The following is a 20,425-nucleotide window of genomic DNA, read 5'->3' on the forward strand; positions in this document are numbered from 1 at the left end:
AAGATGCTCAACATGATGATGGAGTTGGGGTTGAGATGGAAGTGACAGATATCGTAGAATGAGATGACGGTGTAGAAGAACTCAGAAAAGGAGAGGACGAGAGCTGCTAGGAAGAACGAGGCGAAGATTACGATCTCTCCCTGGCGAGGAGCAAGGACCTCCCCCCAGGGCGATATCCCGAAGACAGGCGACGCGGAAGCAGGCGATTCTCGTACATATGCTTCAACTTCGCGGCGATGCACTTGGACTTGGGGAAGTCAGGCTCATTTCCGGTGCACGGTGCCATGGGAGGACAACGGTGGTTTTGACAAGAAAGATGAGAGGAGATTGGGGGCAATGGGCTTTGGCGCAAGAGCTTTAGAGTGTGAAGAGGTTTTCGGAGGTTCTACCTTTCGATTTATAAGATCGACTCGGTTCCACCGCCTCGAATTCCGAGGGCCGTTTCGGGAACCGAAATTCCCTCGAAGTCCGACGGCCGTCAATGTTTCTCTCACGATCCTCTCTATGGACGATTAACCTTCCCTCGGGATGTGGTTTCCTAAGCCAGCCACGGTGGTGAACCAAGTCGCCAACCACTCCTTAGACAAAGCTCGTGTTCACTAGGGACCCAAGTGGTACGACCAGGTCCGACCACATCCTTATAAAAAGCAGCTCAGATCACCATATCCGCGAGGGAGCTTGGGGGCTACTCTCGATGTAAAGAGTATAGGAGTCCCCACTAGGATGGCCCGTAACGACCGGTTTTGTCATTATCCGCTTTCGTTCTCCAACCCAGGCCCACTGCGCGACCAGTCAGCACCAGCGCGACCACGACACTGGCCTTCACAGGATTCCCCGCGACCAGCCCTGTCGCGGAGCAGGTACTCGTCTAAGTCAGTCAAACCTCATTTAATGTTGCTACTCACGTCGTTTTTCTTCCCCAAGCTGTTCACCCCGGCTGAGGCGGCATGGCCGGCGCAGGGCTACCGTGTCCCGTCCCGCAACATTAATTGTTGCGGGACGGACTCGCAGACGCAACAGGGGGCGTGGCAGGCGCGCGTGGAAAACCGACGATGGGACTGTGCAGGCCGAATGACCCGGGCGCGATAAGCGAAGACGTGTTCGATGGATGGGACAGACATTGCAGTGCTTCAGGGCAGACACAACGCATATGTATTCTGTAATGATAGCCCTATGTAGATCGTCTAGGTAGGCATGGGTTCACGTGTAAGACTCCTTTCCTCCTAGACTATAAGCGGAAGGGAGTCCGCCTTAAGGAGAAGAGTGAAAAAAACACAAAGAAAAAATCATACTCAATGAGAAAAATACACAGAATGTAAGGCTATTACTTTAAGGGGACTGAACCTGGATAAACTCTGATATTCTTAGATTAACACAGGCACATCTCACAGAACACAGATCATGCACCCGTTGTCCGATACACTCCAAAATCACTATCAAGAATTAACCCTCGACATTGCGCGGAGGCTGCCAATAAGTTCGCATAAAAAGCTTTTGCAGTTTGGACCTCAGCTGGCAACCAACTTATCATTCATGAGACTTCAGTTCCGACACTAGAGTCAAATGATCTAACATGGTAGGGCAGCTTCGTTCAATCATGAGTATTCATACCACATTGCGTTGCGAGATCATGAAACACTCGGCCCAAGCAGAGTGGGAGACGTTAGCAAGAAAAAGGGCATAGAATCTAATGGGGTTCATGGCCAGGCGGTGTCCCCGCTCACCACCTATCCATTCGATAGTGATATATCTCCTCACCCCTCGGTAATCCAGTTCTATCCAATTCATGCCCTCAGATCCTAATCCCGATGCTAAATCCCCAACAATGCCGACCCATTTGAACTTCCGAGCCTGAGTCCAAACACAAACAAAGAGAGAAGGATGCTCAAAATGGCAAAAGCTATTTGTTTTGGAACAAAAGGACAGCACAGATTTCTACAAGTGACATTATTTTCCCTTTGACACATGATCGAAGGAAAAGAAAAGGGAATAATCAAGTGAAGCAACTAAATTTTTTTGCTATTTTACAGCTACGGAATTCTCTTCCCATTCCATCCATTTCCCGGTGTGCACGTTCTAAAGACAGTGAGAAAAAGGACAGTAATAAGAACAACAAAAACTGAGCACAAGGAAGCGAGCAACGAGTACCACCTGGATCTCATACCAGAGGTAGTAACAGATGCAGCTGTAGGTACATCAATCCTATACACCACCACCCAGTCCCAGTCCCCTTTGCCATTGCCGATGTGGCTGACGACTTGTTATCCTCGCCATGAAGGTCGGGTGGTGACAACAGCCTCGTCGGCGGAGTCTGCTTGCTTCCGGCGGCATTTGGCGCCATTGTGACCGAAGGTGGCGCCGTGGCCGTGCTATCGGCATCGACCCGGCTGAACATTTCCTTGGGCAATAGAACCTTGGAGACTGCGAAGACTGCCACAGGATTTTGGTCGAACACTGTTCGGGTGATGGACGCCTGCACAATGCCAGTGTCGATTGCGATGGAGCCATTGATGCGGGCGATGTTTAAGGTGAAGCGGCCGGCCTCTGTGTACTCGGTTGCAAGCGTGGGCTGGACAGGGTTCACGATGGACTCGAGTGAGCCCAGCGGGTAGTAGGAGTGCAGTACGTGGAAGCGGAGCACGATGGCCTTGCGCTCGGCGGGGAGGGACTGGAGGCGGTCGGTGGCGGGGAGGCCGGCGAAGGCGTCGTCGGTGGGGACGAAGACGGTGATGCCGGCGCCGTGTTCGTCGGCCTCGAACTCGCCCGCCACACCGGAAGCCTGCAGCATAGAGGCCGCTACATTGAATCCTCGGGCATCTGCGAGGACGCGGGTAATGTTCACCGGCGGGGACGGGCGGCTCTCGGAGGCCGCGAGGTCGAATCCCGAGGGGACGATGAGGCCGCCCACCGTGAGCACGCTGAGGTTGTACGGCACCGCGGTGACAGCGCCGAGGACGGTGGCGTTCGACCCCGGGGACGGCGCCGGCGAGCGGACCACGACGGTGGAGTTTGGCCCCGCGGTGAGGTTGACGGCGCCAAGGTCGGAGGGCGCGCGGCCCGTGGTCTGGAACAGCGTTGTGACGAGCTTTCCGGAGGCGGGGAGGCGGGCGAGGTCAGACGGGGAGAGGTACTCGAGCAGGACATGGTACCGCAGCACGTCAGCGATGTCAGCGCCGGCAGCCGCAGCGAACGCCGAGGGCGATTGCGGCAGGTTGGCGTTCGGCACGGCCAGCAGCGTCAGCGACGACCTCCCGGCCAGCTCGCCGGCCACGGGGGTGGACGCCAGCAGCCGCGCGAAGTCGGCCAAGTTGGGGAACGCAGCGAGCACTGCCGTCACGTTAACCCCGGCCGCCGGGGTAGGCAGCGCCGCCGCCGCGAGCAGCACCAGCGCCGCCCCGAGCGCGAGGCGCGGCGAGATGGTAGGGTCGCCTCTCCCCATCTCGCCAGTGGAGCACTGGAGTGCGGAGTGAGTAGGAGATAGACAACGACCGAGGAGGGCGACGGGGTTGCCTTATGGAGGGGGAATATTTTGGCTTTTTCTCCCCCACCTTTCCTGTTCGGTGGTTTTCTGTTTAGCTTGCTTACTGTTTTCTGTGACCTGGGTAGCGGTGGAAATTAATGGCGTGGGTGGCCGTGTAGGTGGCTTGGACAGTACTAGTAGCAACTACGACAGCTCCCCAGTTCTGCAAGTTTGTACCATGGTATGTGGGTCGCTTCACGTGTGCCTTGGTCACATACGACAGAGAATGGTGCTCATCAAGTCGTCATTCTAGGCTCTAAAACTACGGGCCGGTACTCTGCATCACTATTCCGTTGCATATATGCTTAGATTTGCTGATACAAACTAAAAGGTAAAATGTTACATAGTATGATCCCAGCTCAAACCTGGGGACCCCTACATCCCATTTACCTAGAAAATAATGTTTTGATCTCCATATTTCTAATTTTTTTCTTCAAACGTTTTCGTTGATAGATGGTCTTCACTCTGGCGTGTACGTCAAGGAGAGGGGAGGCCCATAGGGTTCAAACGGTGCACGTGAATAGTAGGGGGGGGGGGGGTTAGTGAAGTACAGCAGGGTTACTTCTGTTAGGATGAAACTTGGTCCAAAACAGCAAGCAGCCAAGCAGGCTGAACTTTCTCCTGTGAGCTGCCGCCATCTTCCGGACTCCAGAAGAGCTCTGGGATGACGGAGAACATATTGAGTTTCGCCGTTTCGGTTGGAGAAATCTTGATCCAGTAGCGAACAGGCACCTGCCAAAAGATGGATCACCGGAAAACAAAAGGCAGCAGGAGAATAATCCATATCCGTCGTAAGAAATTTCTAGAGGATAAGTTATTATCTCTTTTTGTTCGTATGAAAGCTAGACGCGAAGTTCTGAACTCACCAGTTTCCTTTTCTCTTGTACAGCTCCACCTGAATCGTGTGTACGTGTAAACCTGCATCAGATTACCGCAGTTAAATGGTTGGGGTTTCCAAACAACAATGTAACTCACCCAACAAGCACAAAGAAATGAAAATGAACACATCACCGAAAAGAGTAGTAGTTTACCTTTCCCATGATATACTTCCGACAATCTCTAACACTCGACGATCATGCACCGCACTCAGGAAACATCCTGCTTGCTTCCCCAATTGCAATATAAAAAACCATAATCTAACAGTACAATTTACCTTTAGGTTGTTTCTAACTCTAAGCTGATAGTAATTGCTTTGTGCACAACTGAATTACAGCAAATAATCCATTGAAAAATGTTACAGCAAAGAAGGCAAAACATTGAGACAAAGGGACAGCTTGTGAGAACTGATCAACATAATCGACCAAAATAAACAATGTTTCTTTCTTCAAAATTTTGTGTATGACGATTGCCTCCTAGCCGAGCAATGTACAAGGGAGCTAATACTACACCTAGCGGATTAGCACCAAGTTGCCAAGGAACAACCCTAGATACGGTTACATCTCTTGTAGAAACGGATCAGTGTATTGTTAGCACCAGGTTTAGCTCAGATGAAAAGAATTTGACATATCTCACACGCTCCAGGCAATGCAAGCAGAAGTCCCCCTGGGGAGGATGGAATGGATGAGCAACACTTCAGTAGGGGTGCTTGAAGATGGAACATCACACCAACAGGTGACATGCAACCAATGAGGATGCTATGATGCCGAGAAAGAATTGGGGTCAGTCAAACAGGTTAAGATACAACTATTAGATGCTATCTGGCCTGGATGGATTTGGAGTGTTCTGATTTGTTTGAACGACACATGCAGCCAGGGCATGGAAAGGTGTATATAGATTCGTTTGCCCTTTTTATTTCAATACCCTTGGCATCGCTATGTGCTCTCATATTGAGCAGTTGACGTTTTAGTGACTTCCATCTGCACAATCCAGAGCAGAACTTGAAAAGGATGAAAAATTATATTAAAAAAATGAAGAAAAATGAAGACTATAAGGGCATCGATGTCAAAGGTAATCAAACACCCTTACGTCTAAAGAATGAGAGTGATGACATACCCGATACGTGGACTATCAAAGAGTATGGCCAATCTTCTTTTGTTGGGCTTAATAGTCTTCGCATGGCCACCATACAAGTATCTCCTATGACCAATAAGAAAATGAGGAAAATTTCCACCTTGGGTAGTCACAAAAACCTCGCTATGAACACAGACACTGTAGTCAAGAGCTGCCATCCTTGAGGAGAAATTCTGCAGGCACACGTTGTCTTAAGAGTAAATACTTTAAAATTCAGTAAAGAAAGATTGGCAGCCATTCGCAGCCATTCTATATACCTTGAATGGAGCAAGTTCTTCATCCGATGCCAATGTTTCTTTTGTCTGTAAGAGAGGGAACATTTCAAGGAGAGGAGCCATGTTCTTCTCTGCTTTATATATCCTTCCAGAAGCCAAATAGATTGCAGTATTATTGCTGAAACCCATACCACGTAGCATTAATCCAACCTAAACATTGTATAACATAAGCATGTAAATATAGGGACAAAATTCTTCAGCAAGGCAGCTGTATTTGCTTGAGGATGAAATTCCTCAAGCTTCTTTTGAAGCAGTAACACATCTTTTGGATACAAGCATACCTCCAAAGGTGTAAGTGGACATTTCCCATTCATCCTTATTGCTCCAGGCCTTATTACACGTCCTGGCCTAGTAAACTTCCCTCTCCAACCTCTTTCCCTGGCTGCATCCAATTCCTTCTTCTCACTATCACCACCATCAAAGACACAACAAGAGAAGGCAACCATATCCTGAAAAGGAAAAATCAATGGCTGAGAATTCTCCCATCTCATTTCCAATGGAAGTGGAAAACAAATAGAATAATGAACTTGTTTCCCATTCTTCTGATAACCAGGAGCCTAGGACCCAGCAGTGTCTGAAACATCCTCCTTAACACCCTTATTTTGTTTTGTTGTTTCAGAAACAGACTGGGGATAAATCTTTTGTACAGAAAACTAACCTCTTCAAAACGGAGATGCACCGCTACGTATTTCCCATTGTTTTCAGCGCTTTTTTCTCTCATTCGAGAAACTAAAGTGTTAGATAAAGTTGTGATTGGTTTAGAAAATTTTAAGGCTTCAAAATTAGCCAGACATCTCAGTCGTTGGACAGCAGGAGGAGCATCAAACGACAGCCGGTTTGCAAAAGGTGATATCCTAATAAGCCTGTAATTCAGAGACAAAAGCTTCAAAGCTCATATAAGTATTATAATAATTATTACTTAGCAATATCACAAGATAGTAGATGATCTTCAGAACTGCAAATCAGTAATGGCTCCAGCTAACCTTTCTTCAATCAACTTAGGAAGAACAACATCTTCATAGAACTGAATAGGAGACCAGGCCTTTATCTTGAAGTTATATACATTACTCAAATTGTGACCAAAGCGCTCCATTATGAACTCAGGCACCTTATCAACCACTCGGACATCATTTTTTAAAAGATGGATAAAGCGATCCTCGTCATAAATATCACTAAATTTGCTGTATCAAAAAATAAGGGTGCATAGCTTCATTTGTCTATTGTAAGAGAAAATTGCAGCACTGATAAGAGATTTTACAAAAATGGCATGCCAGGGGATATGAAAGATCAATTATTTTTCAGAAATCAGAACCACCAGCAAGTCTGTGCATATAAACAAAAGGACTATGCATGAAACCATATGCAAGCATAACAGATAACAGAGAATGGCGAGCTTGTAAACAGTATTTGCATTAACCAAGTTTCAGCCATTGAACATAGTATTGCATTATTGCATGCAAAAAGGAATAATGGTTCACAAGTAACAGTTTGTGTCTTTTTATGTGAATCTTGCACAGTCAAATGCCAGCATAATATACACGACATTTTTCAACTTGTCTGTATTATAAAGAATGCTACAGCTGGGGTTAATAAAAACTAACATACAGGAAGTGATTATATGATAACATGTCAGAGGATAAATTCAACATTCAAGACCAACCCAAGATCATGATGCAATGAAGAGTATACAGAGATAATGACAGGACAAATAAAACTAAGTAGTAATGTTAAAGGTCGCGCGCTCGCGCAAACAGAGAGGGTGGGAGAGGAGAGACCTAGGATCCCTCCACATGCTGTGATAATGGAAATTCGGGATTATAAGAGTTGCATTCAGAGAACCGGCAACTGCAACTGCATTGCATATCTGCAAAACAAATTAAATAAAAGAAAACATTAGGAAGAAACTCAGTGAACAAGATTACAAGGTAAACAGCACAGAGTGATAATAGCCATGAAGAACCACTAATTGACGGTAATACCGATGTTCTTTGTTGATTCAGACCACCATTTGCCTCCACATATATGTAGCCGTTTGATTCAGGCAAACCTAACATAAGTAATGCAATATTATTTGATACTTCCCTCAAGATAACAATGAATTGCAGAAAATGGCACCTCCTAAAGTAAACAAATTTGAGTGATAAAAATAAAGGCAAATGCCAAATACACTAAATATATGCGAACTACAGGTTCATATGCATCTATCACCGGCTCATACGAATTAAGCGTACTTACTCCGCACATGTTCTACTTATCAGCAGACTGCTTATAGCTCAGGCCACAATATCCGGTCGTGCACAAGGCAGGTCTGGAAGTGCCAGGCCTTGCTCTTCAGGCCAACACACTTAGATCCAAAGCCCAAAATAGCCCGAGAATATTGATAATTTTTCATATTTTGAGTTAATAATAAGTAGTTTTAATCACGACTGGTGAGAAGAAAAAGGGAATGGCATACCGTTGGTGTTATTGCTTATGCAAGGTCGCCAAATACCATCCTTGTAAGCATGTCGCCATACAGTTGCTAGCTACAAAAAATTTAGCAATATCACTATGAATAAAAATGAAACATAACTACAAAACATGCATAACAGCACTTAAGACAGAGCCGTGTAAATAGGGACAGAATGAATTAAATGATAAGTTTCAACTAATAGAACAAAACTTTGATTTTCTACCATGTAGAATATGTTAATTTTCCACCAATTCAAATACTAGATTACACTGAAACACCTGATATCTAACAACAGCAAATACACCAAGTCCAACGGGCATTGAAAAGCCATATACCCCCACAACTCTAAACTATTCTACAAGGGCAAGATGGTCTACATTTTATACCCTAGTCATGAATATAGCACATACAACATCTATCAAGAGAGTTAACGAAAACGTATTGATATAGCATACAGGACAGATGCATATGTTATCATCTGCTATACACCTAGGATATTTCCCTTGAGCATTGAGCAATGGGGAACTAGTCTATAACTGAGTTACCTAAGATATCGAGTATTTAGAAGGTCATTTGATTTACACAAGTTCCGTGCATTTGAAAATTGAAATAAGAGAATGTCCTAAGTCACCTCAGAAAACTTGTTCTGTTTTTCAACCATACTGATTTTGGCGATTAATCAAGACGAAGGTGTTACAACTAAAAAAAAACAGTGGGTAAAAAATATGAAGGAGGCCACTGCACAAACCTCCCATAGGCAACATGTAAACCACAAAAACCCATATCATAGCTTGTGATTTAATGTACAAACACCCCATAGGCACAATGTGAAACTGCCACACACATTATCGCTCACAGCAGCTGTTCTGACAAAATTCCCAAATACCAACAATCTGATTCTGACGTAGCCACCATTGTCTGCCGATTGAATAATATTCCATGACCGGATGACCCCCACAAGCTGAAGCAGGTATCAACTGGTGAGACGCCATCAGTTGCTCCTGTCATTTACTATACACATGCACGAACTAACTTAAGACATATAAAACCGGTACTTCACACATATTTCTATGAGTTTACTGCCATTCTCCAGCAACTAGAAGATAACTTAACCCAAAAATTCGACCAAATCAGCAGTCACTAAAATAATCTAAGCGTGTGCCAACCAGTAGCCACAAGCACACAGTTTACTATCTCTGCTAAATCAGCAGATATGTTGAAACTTAGCTCGCGTCCAATGATCCAAGTACCGTACACAACATAAGACAACCCGAGCATGCTTTGAACCCGCCAATCACCCAAAACGGCCAAAATACCTCCATCACAAGCATAAATTCCCAGTCCAAGAGTCTAGAACGCAGACGAGTAGAAGGAGCCACTCACCGCGTCGGTGGCGTTGTCGGCGTCCATGTCTGCGCGGAGGCGGGCGTAGAGGTGCGGGCTGCGGTACATCGACCCGGGAGCCGGGCGCGAGATGATGCGGGGCACGCTGTCGAGCGAGATGGAGCCCATGTAGAGCAGCATCGCCGCCACGTACAGCAGCGGCGCGAAGAGGAACACCGCCTGCCGCCGCAGCAGAGCCGCGAGCACCGCCCGCGCCGCCCTTCGCACCGCGCCCCCGCCCCATCCCGCGACCGCGCCGGCCCTCACCGACCCTCCTCCCTTCACCGAGGCCTTCCTCCCCCACGCCCGCCGCGGCGACAGCGGCGGCGACGGCACGGCCGCCCCACCCCCGAAGCTCCCCAACCGGTTGTACGCGTGGTTCTGCATCGAAACCTCCGGGCCCAGGACCTCCCAATACAAGTAACCGCGCGCCGCCCAGGCTCGAAGCCGCAGTCCAGAGTTCGTGATCGCGCTTCCGCGCAGGCGCGGAGCGGGAGGAACAGAGGTCGGAGGCGGCGGCGGCGGCGGGCCGGCGTCACTGCGCTTGTGCGTAGGGAGGGCGGAGGCGCATGTGCGCAGCGCGTGACCGCGTTCCGCGTGCGGGCTCGGGCTGGGTGGGGGTGGTGGGTCTCGGTGCTTCGGAATTGAGAAATTGAGAAATTTTGTGCTTTTGAGGTGCGGGTTTGGTTGAGCTTTTGCTCGCCGCTGACCGGGGGGGTTCAGCTTTTGTTGTGTTGGTTTGTTGGAAATTTGCGCATGCGGTGGTGGGGCGCACGGGATAGAATGATGTGGATTTGGAAGGTTTAACGCTTGGGTTTGCAGAGTCAGGTTTATCTCGCGTGGGTGGCGGACAGTTGGGCTCCGTAGTGGATGCGTTCGATCTCGCTGCGACTCTGAGCGTGGTGGGAACACGGTCGTGTACGGTCATATATGTTGAATGCGACGGGTGGCAGGTGACTGAGAAGACGTGGAAGTTGGAAGGGTCCGTTGATTATTCGTTATTGATTTGATGGACCTAGTTTTGTTCTCCGTATCTTTTTTTATATAGAATGGGAGGGTTATGTCTTAATTATTAAAGGTGTGTTTGTTAGAGTATGAGGTTGAGTAGAAACGATGGTATTTATCTATGTTTTTGAATGAGATGATCTAATTTTTAATTTAGTTAGAATAGATGAGATGGTCGGTTTGATGATCGGTTTTCTGTTTGATTGATGAAATTAAAGTAGATATAATGAGTTAGTTTTCTATTTGATTTGTGAGATTAAAGTGGATAGTATGACCCATTCATATTTATATGCATTCTATAAGTATTTAGATAAATTTATGTATATTTCAATTTGTTTAAATTTAAATTAAATTTAAAAAATCACATAAAATAATAAAAATACATAATAAATAGAGTATTACAAATAAATTTATTTTTTTTCACTAAATAACCTAGGACTAAAAATATTTTTATAAATTAGTACATCACATAAAAAGAATATTAATGAACTTTTTATATTTTTTTGAATTTATTTGAGGTATTATAAATTGCTACAAGTTACAAAAGTAAGCTTCTTTAGAAAAGTTTAATTAAATATTGGCTCATACTTTTTAGATCAAATCAATTAAAACATATTGCTAATAAGCTCTATTTTACTCATAAAAGATTTAGAATTTTTGGACCGTTTTTGTAATTCCAAATAAAATTAAAAGTTAAATGAAAATTTACAATGCACGGTATGAGAGCGCGGACGAGGCTAGATCGCTAGATCCGGCCTATTTCAGCTGGCTCGCCTCTCCGGGATTTGAGAGAATATTCATACATCCTAGCCACCCCATCCACCCTAATCACTCAATTAAATAATACAAAAATAAAGAAGCCCTCGCCTCATCCACGATGGCTTGGTCTGTCCATCCAAACTCACGCTAAGAAAAGGAGAATGCTTACAATTATAACAGAAAGAAAAATAAAGGAGCCGTGCACGTCCTCATCCGTCGATCTGATTGAGGGGTCTAGAAGTGTAACAAAACCAAAGGTTACCTTTCTCATAGATCTAAAATAAAATGCTTAAGGTTGACGTCCTCTATCATAAAATTTACTTTTCATTTGGCTATCTCAAATGTTCTCGAAGATTCATCGATTACATTCTTTTCAAATATTTCACATGATGTAAATGACCGGGCACAACTGTTCTCTGCCTTCCAAATTCAGATGTTCCGTATAAATATGCAGAGTTCTGTAGCTTGTCACATTGGCACATGTGCTTGATGTAAGTTGGAGCTGGGAATCTCAGATGTTCCGTATAAATATTGTATGTGACTATATAAAATACTTGTGGTTCTCATATCATATTTTTTATATTTTTCTCCTATATAATAAAAACTTATAAAATTTAAATAATTTATCCATTTTTTTTCATTCACCCCTTCTTTCAGTATCCCGTCTCATTATCGGCTACAGGCATAGAATCTATTTTACTAATAAAAATAAAAAAATAGAAGAAAAATTAGCATGTAATCTTTTTTTTCTATACCATCTAAAATCAAACTAGACATCGTTTTCGATGTATTCGTGTAGTGGTATTTTTATGGCGTATATATAGTTTCATACCTTGATTTTATACTTAATATTATCGTATTTAATATTTATATTTTGTTATAACTAATATTGTATAGGAAACATCGTTCTGTGTTTATGTGGGATGTGAGCGCACTGCAGGGTATGGGCTGTTTTTTTTTTTTTTTTGAACACTGGGTATGGGCTGTATTTTAGCATGGGTGTGCAAGTGGGAATTGGACGTGCCATGTTGGTTTGGAAGTCAAAAGGCACGTGGAGCATGCAGAGCGCAGTGCCAATGATAAAGCTTTTCCTTAATGGCGAATCCTGAGAAGCAAAATGGAAGCGGTTATTACTGCATAAACTTTTAACATTGTTAGTTTCAAAATCCTTTTATTATCGATTTTGAAATCGATAACGGACAACGGACAGTAACAGTAACAGTGAACATTAGTGAAAGAATTATTACTACCGGCTGAAAACTTCAGCCAACCGTGATGGCTCGTCCGCGATTCAATGTGTTTATGGCTGAAAAAAGATTTTTTTTTCGATCAGAGACATCTGATGACCACTGTTCATTCGCCCTCGATTAGAAGCTTGAGTATTGATCACTGCTCACTTGCTATTTTTTCAGGCGAGTTCTAGAACTCAAACTCACGATCACGATCAGAAGCTCCGTGCACGAACCATCTTACCTCTCATTCGTTTTTTATACAATAGCAAAATCAATTATTTTGACCTCTTCTGATCAAACTTTTGAATGGCTATTTGCACATCTAAATAATCCTAAATAAAAAGGTTATCAATTGTAAAGTTGTACATCTCAACGAGTTCTACAATGCTAAAATAAAGTTTGTTTACATCCGACTACGTATGAAAAAGTTTGTATCCAATCCGTGTAATATTTAGTAAAGCAGCTATAACTTTTGTATATGGAGTTTGATTTAGACGTTCGACTTCTACTTTCGAAGCTAATGAGGAGGCGCATTAAAAAAAGTACAGGTTTTCTTGACTAAAAAAGACTCGAAAAACATTCGACAGGACCTATGAAGTTTTTGATTGAAAATCGACATTCTCCGATTTGCCTAATTTTTTTAAGACACAGTGTTATGTCTGAAAGTTAAGATTGCATAAATGTTTCATCAATTCGAGTTACCAAAATCACGATAAAAATCTTTAAATTTGTAGTTTTTAACTTTGTGACCCTGTGTGTCTTCTTTAATGATTCGTATGAGTGTTTTACACTAGATCCAAGCTAAAAGTTTGTGGTTTGATATGTGACTTTCTTGGTACTAATTTTAGATATTTATTTATGTATCTATATAGCTTTAAATAAAAAAATGATCAACTATATAGTTGTAGATCTTGTTGAGTGTTATAATTTTCATATAAAGTTTATCTTCATCCGATTTTGTACGAAAATATCATGAATTTTTTAAGATGAGCTATTATTGATCATAGTTGAAACTTTATTAAGAATATTTAGGCATTTAAATAATCTCACATTAAAAAAAATTTAACTACAAAATTGTAGATCTCATCGAGGGCTACAATTTTCATGTAAAATTTTTCTCCATCCAATTTCATATGGTTATGAATTTCATCCATTATCACTACCGTTCGACGGACTTGTCACACGACGGACTCGTCACACGAGCTAGCAGTGATACTCATTATCACTGTTGATTCATAATACAAATTGATACATATACTTAACAAACTATTACTGCCGGTTTGTAGCTAGAATCGACAGTAATAGTTTATATATCACTGTTGGTAGGTGTCCTTACTTGATAGTGAAGCATCACTACCGGTTTAAACTTTTAGTTGGTATTGGTGAAGGGTATCATTGCCGGTGCATTAGTCGATTCTTTATGTAGCGGTTTTTGAACTGATAGTGATGTCGCATTATTATCGATCTATTAGTAACCAGTGGTGATGGTAAGTATATAAGTTTAGTTTTATAGTAGTGGGTCTCAGATTGATCCCTTTCCTCGTGTCAAAGCATCGTGGGCACGCAAGTTTGTCTTGAGTGGCATTGCATTCTTTTCCAGAAGATGCTTTGTGTGCAAGGATGAAGCCAAGTAGAAAAATATAAACGTATTGTTCTTCTATTGCCAAGTTGTCACCATTCAGGTACCATGCGTGGTGATTGGTATTCGGTTCATCGTTTTCAAGTTCTAGCTCGTTCAGTCAGAGCGAAAATAAACTATTTATAGATTTCATTGAGTCTTCACTTTTAATCATTTGACGATTTGTATATATTTCTATAGTATCTTATCTTATATTTACTAATGGGAGGAAGTCTCTTTTTAGTGTCTCTATATTAATCCTAGAAAAATACCAAAAATTTAAAAAAAATAAAATATCGAACCGTCGAATAGATTAATTGACTGATTATAAACATAGATTAACAACCAAACGAAACAATATATAAGACTAAAAAGCAAATCATAGAGTTCAGCCCCAGACTACTTCTTGCATTTTCTTCCTTTTTTTATACCCTTTGTCCAACAAAGTTACTTTAGCAAACTCGACTTAGTTACATTAGCAATTAACACGCTTTTCTAAATCATCTTATCTTATTTTTACTAATTGAAGGCTCTTTTTGATGCCTCCATATTAATCCTAAAAAAATTCTATAAATTCTATAAATAAAAAAAGCAAAACATTCGACCGTCAAATTGATTGATTGATTAATTGTAAATATGGATCAACAACCAGATAAAGCAACCTAAAAAATTACAAAAACAAATCATAGAGTTCAGCCCTCAGACTACTTCTTGCCTTCCTTCTTTTTCTGTTGTAGATACCCTTTGTCCAACAAAGTTATATTAGCAAACTCCAACTTAATTACGTTAGCAATCAACATACTTTTCCAAATGAATTACAAATACTTTTTTGACAAGTGCTTTCATCTTCTACTTTTGTACACCAAAAATCTGAGAGATCCTTTCGTCTTCCACTGTTCTGCATGTACGAAAGCTTTCTTGCTGTTGATCTTGCTGAATCCATCCCTTATGTGTTTTCTTCTCTTGATGTTTTTCTTCTCCCTGAAGGATTTTTTGCTGTTGATCTTGCCAAATCCATCTCCCAGGATCGTGGTGCTGTCCTGTTCAAATTCTTGCGACTGCCAGGTTTGCATAAAGTTTTTTATGCATGCAAAAAGACAGCTGTTTTAGTACTACCATGATCCTTAATCATGCATATATAAATATAATATTTATCTTTATAATTTTATATGTTAAATATTGATATTTCAATTCACAAGTTGCAATGGTGTACAAAGCTTTAAGTGAAATTAAGCCAAGAAAAGGAGCTATAGAAAATCAAGGCAAGAGTAACAAGACTATGAGATGCCATCTTGCTCGGTAGTGGTAAACTTTTAAGCCTTGACATGATCCTTATTGATGAAGAGGTGAAACGATTCTTTATTGTAATTAAAAGTTATTTGTAGTTAATTTCAGTTTACAAGCTAATGATGATAACAATCTAGGGTACCATGGTGCATAGAGTTATCAATAATGCATATATGAAAAATCCAAATATTTGATTCAAAAAACTGATGTGAAAGTCACACCAGTAGCGAAAACATATCGACCGGTGAAAAACGATAAGTATTGAACTTCTTGACACCACAACTACTATGCAGAAGATGAAAGATATAGATGACATTCCAAGATGTAGTTTTAAGTTCTTCAACAAAAATATGCATTCCAACAGAATCAACAACGACACTTACCTGTCAGGTTGGTATCACTGACTTCTAATATCTTCTAATATTTTCATTATTTCTCCCATTTGATTGCCACCTAAGCATTCATGTTTATATCTAAACAGATATTATAGGAGTTGCATCATACATTGGTCAAGTTGAAGAAACCAAGACACGGTTTGGAGTATCCAAAATCCGTGATATTGTGCTTCTAATCGAGTAAGTTGAAAAAAACATGAAAGTTAACTGCTAAATCTTTATGTGTTTCTTGCTGATAAAGGGATCGGTGACATCTTAAGGGGGTGAATTAGAACACTTAGAACTTTTTCGGCTTCAAAAACAACACAAGATAAACTTGTATTAATTTCTATCTAAATATGCTCTAGGTTTATCTAGTGTGTTTACTCTACCGATCAAAACACTTGCAACTTATCTAAGAAGGTAAATTGCAAGAATGTAAATGTGGAAACGTAAATAAGATATAGTGAGAAAACTCGGCACAATAATTTTTTTCCCATGATATCGATGGTATGAATGCGACCCCTAGTCCACATTGGAGCTCCGCAAAGGATATGCTCACAGTCGGTACCCGGTCACAACTCTTGAGCCATCAAGTCATAAAGATAAGACCTCCACCCGGATGAGCCACCAAGGCAAGATTTCAGCATTAGCCTCTCTTCTGGTTCCTTACCATCGTAATCACTTCAGATCTTGAGCCACCAAGACAAGTGTCTTCACGTCCTTGCACAATCGTCTTGCCGTCGCTCCACACCAAGTCGGAGGGTCAACAAGCTTGCTGGCGAGTCACCAAGACTCTAAGGTGCCGACGTACCACTTGGTACAAGATTGGATCACTACTTGGTCCACTCTTTAGACAATAGTCACCTAGCAACACTTTCTCTAGGCATATAAGTACTAATCACTCACTAATCTTGTACTTAATCGCCTTGGATAAACACTTTGGTGGCTTAAATATCTTCTCATATGTACATGAACTTTTCTAGACTCCAGCAACATGCCACTCCTTCAAAGGACTGAGTAGAGGGGTATTTATAGCCTCAAACCCACGCACTAGCCGTTAACCCAACAGCTTACAAAAGTTGTTAATACCGGATGATCCGGTGAGAACAATAGTATTAACACCGGATACATAGTATTAGCGATGGTTTAGCAGGAAATAAAGAAAATGAGGCTTGGATAAAAATCCCAGAAGAATTGATTCTAAAAAAGGAGAGAACGAAATGGAGACAATTGTAAACAACACCTACCCTGAACTGTCAAGGAACTACAAAAACAGGAGATACCTAGAAGAAAGAGCCATCTTGAAGCATCTAGGCCCCTAATTCAAGTTTTAGTAATTAATGATAATACATCTTTGTGTACTAACATGTTTGAATGAATTATAAAAAGGTTAGTCACAAAGGTATTGCGGAGCTAGAAGCTGCATGAGTGAAAAGCATAAAAAAGGCTAGCTCAAGGCAAAGGTATAAGTGTATGGCACTTTTCTTTTACCGATCTACGAAGATTAGAGAAAAAAAAATATCGCATTAATAGAATAAATACCGTACTATTAAGAGAGGTTGAAGTGATTGCTTTAAGTTTCTATGGTACCAAATTGCTCAAACTTGCATATCATTTAGAGTTAAATTTTATAGTTCGAGAAAATCCATTGAAAAGACTGCTACTTCGTTCTCACTGTGTGCTGATAGTCTGACCGCTATATGTTTCCAGAGCAGTCCTGCTTTTATGAGAGTGGCGGTATGACAAAGACAAGGAACCAACTGTGAGATAATGGAACCTCGAGTTCAAATCAACTTCTAGAGATAATGGAAAAAAGGACAAAGACAATGAACCAGTTGTGAGACAAACTTAGCAAATCAAGGCAGTTGGGCAGGCGGAAGGCCAAAGGACGCACGACCGTACTCCTCTGCCGCCACTATCCACTGCCTCCCCTCTTCATCGCCGGCCTCCAGAGCCCCTCTCCACGCCATGCCACACCGGTACGCACCGCCCCTCTCCTCGTCGTGCCATCTCCCAAATGCCCCACTCCACGTCACGTCCTCTTCACGCCACGCATCTTCAGACCGACACTACATCGTGGTGCCTCTGCCGGTGAAGTAGACTTGCAAATCGACCAAGAGGGGATTCCCCTATTAAGAAAGGGGATTATCCGAAGGCAATCAATCCAGATCGGATAACCACCATCCAATACAACATCCAAAACCATAAAAAATAGCTGCAAGAACTACATCCCTGTTGTACCAATTCCAGAGTAGCAGAGAAGGGGGAGAGGATACACGCACGCCGGGGAGGAGACCTGTTGGAATGTGGCCCATTTAAAAGCCTATTTATGAGAATGCAAAGTAAGAAGGTTTAGTCTCATATTGCTAAGGTAAGGGGATGTAGATCAACTTAAATACTTGAGTTCTCTCATCTATTTGAAATAGAGAAAATGAGAAAGAGAGAGTATACTTTGCTATATTCACACGCACGCGCGCGCGTATTCGCGTATTTTTCGCGTGAATATCCGCGTGGCAGCACAAAATAGCAAGCCCTTTTGCTGCTCTCCCTTTTTTTATTGTGATTAATGTCATAATCAGCTATTTTAATCGCGATCAATGCCTTAATTCTGAGAGTAATTGATCAGTTATGAAGGCAACCAATTAGTGGACAATTTATGAGAGAAAATGGCTCCAAGAGGGCAGCCATTTCTCTATAAATCCTGAAAACGTCCAGGTTTTGGAAGACACATCTCTCTGCTCCACATTTTCTTCTCCACCCATCCAGATCATTGTCTTGTGTGCTGTGCTGCCGGATCTCGCCGACCCTTCTCCTTGCCGCGCACAAGGTTGGAGGGTGAGCGGTATCTCCGAGCCTCTGCCGTCGTGAAGCCCGCACGAGGGACGACAATAAGGTTTCTGGGCAGCGCACCTGCGTGACCGCTCTGCATTACTTGATCTACGATCTGCACGGCAGTGAATCGACACATTATCAACTTCATCCCTTCATCAACCCGACTGTGAGTTCTTGATGAATCTGATGAATTTTTTACTGTTACTTACTGCTAGGGTTAAAAATATGTTCATTTATTATAGATCGTAAAATATACTTTTGTATAAAATTTGAAATTAGACTTTTGCGTATATTACCAACAAGACCAACGGCGGAAGACAAAGTCATCACGCCTACTACCACATGGGAAATCAACAGGGGAAAAAGCTGGGAAAAAGCTTACCTTGAAAGTAATGACCGGAGTATAGGCAAATCGTCACTGTCAGAGCAGCAACGATGACCGGCAATATGACTCAAGAAGCTCCGAACTGTACACAAACTGAACCAATACTATTACTAGTTGGGGACTAAACGGGATTGGACCCCCTCCCTCACATCACCGGCAGTTCACCGAAGAGGACAGGAATGGAGGCAAGCTAAGGAGAAAAGAGATCTACGGTAAGGAGTAGGATGTGGAAGAGGGAGATACAGTGAGGGGAGGAGCTACACGAACCACAATGGTGGTGCTGTGTAGATAGCACTGAAATGATTTGGGGAAGACTGGATACATGGAATGCCACGTTGCTTTCTAATATTTGATTAGCTGACTACAAGGATATAGTGGTGTTAAAATATGCCAATTAAATATGTGTAATCAAATATTACAAAATTAAAATAATAGAATGCAAACATATTACGGCTTATCACATAAAAATAATATTAAAAAATTTATAATGTATTTCAAAAATAATAATATGAGATACAATTATGACATTATTAATAATAATAATAATTTCAAAAAATCAAGAAACAAATAAAAATCTATTTGCATAACACATAAAATAAAAATTATAAATTAGATCTATTCACAAATAATAAACATGATTTTAATATTATGAAAAAAATTACATTTATATTTGAAAATATATATATTCAATATAAATGGCTAAAGTATCACAGCATTAAATCCGTCTAGCTCAGTCGTAGAGCGTAAAGCTCTTAGCCTTGTGGTCGTTGGTTCGAGCCCCACTGTGGGCGCCTGTTTTTTTGTCCACTCCACCTGTTTTCTTTTCACTATGAGATTTGCAAAGCTACAAAACAACCACTCTGTTCGAACGGCCGTTACTCAAGCAAGCTATGAGGTATCGCACGTTCAAAAACCCAATTTTTTTTAACTCAGAGATCACCATATCATACACAGAACACCTAAACGCACTTCCTTTTCCTGGACGAAATCTTGAGGACCCCGATTCACCCAGAAGCACTTCACATTACAAGCATCAACCGAGAGGCCAGAGTACACATGCATTCAGCATTTCAGCTAACCTGACACAATAAGCATCCTCTCTGCCTGCCATGCGAACTTGGAGGCACAAAGATTGTAGTCTGACACAAAGCCACAAGCTTCATCTGCTTAATTGTACACGTTTCTAATCGCTCGTTATCCATCGGGAAACCTTGCCCTGCCATCTCAGCTTCTGTAGTTGAGTTATGGGGTCAGACTGTCAGGTAAGCCGAGATTCTGAATGTGACGGCA

General features: G+C 42.2%; 2 protein-coding genes across 4 annotated transcripts; both read right to left on the reverse strand.

Annotated features, from left to right (window-relative positions):
* Positions 1–1,860: 1,860 nt before the first annotated feature.
* On the reverse strand, positions 1,861–4,691 carry LOC133909125 (fasciclin-like arabinogalactan protein 4). Of its 2 annotated transcripts, none has more exons than XM_062351416.1 (2): positions 4,552–4,691; positions 1,861–4,438 (listed from the first exon to the last, which is right to left on the reverse strand). In XM_062351416.1, exon 2 carries the CDS (start codon positions 3,437–3,439, stop codon positions 2,159–2,161), a length of 1,281 nt encoding a protein of 426 aa, XP_062207400.1. In that variant the 5' UTR covers positions 3,440–4,438; positions 4,552–4,691; the 3' UTR covers positions 1,861–2,158. The 2 variants fall into 2 exon arrangements, with proteins under 2 accessions (XP_062207400.1, XP_062207401.1); XM_062351417.1 differs by lacking the exon at positions 4,552–4,691 and having other exon boundaries at positions 1,861–4,252; positions 4,387–4,542.
* Positions 4,692–4,813: 122 nt separating this feature from the next.
* LOC133909124 (protein ESMERALDA 1-like) lies at positions 4,814–10,390 on the reverse strand. Of its 2 annotated transcripts, none has more exons than XM_062351414.1 (10): positions 9,641–10,390; positions 8,261–8,330; positions 7,785–7,852; positions 7,581–7,669; positions 6,789–6,986; positions 6,464–6,668; positions 6,087–6,254; positions 5,788–5,955; positions 5,513–5,703; positions 4,814–5,376 (listed from the first exon to the last, which is right to left on the reverse strand). In XM_062351414.1, the coding sequence occupies exons 1-10, from the start codon at positions 10,025–10,027 to the stop codon at positions 5,214–5,216; spliced, it is 1,707 nt and encodes a 568-aa protein (XP_062207398.1). In that variant the 5' UTR covers positions 10,028–10,390; the 3' UTR covers positions 4,814–5,213. The 2 variants fall into 2 exon arrangements, with proteins under 2 accessions (XP_062207398.1, XP_062207399.1); XM_062351415.1 differs by having other exon boundaries at positions 8,261–8,326; positions 9,641–10,028.
* Positions 10,391–20,425: the final 10,035 nt, after the last annotated feature.

Source organism: Phragmites australis, chromosome 2, assembly GCF_958298935.1.
Source record: "Phragmites australis chromosome 2, lpPhrAust1.1, whole genome shotgun sequence".
In the NCBI taxonomy this organism is placed as follows: Eukaryota; Viridiplantae; Streptophyta; class Magnoliopsida; order Poales; family Poaceae; genus Phragmites; species Phragmites australis.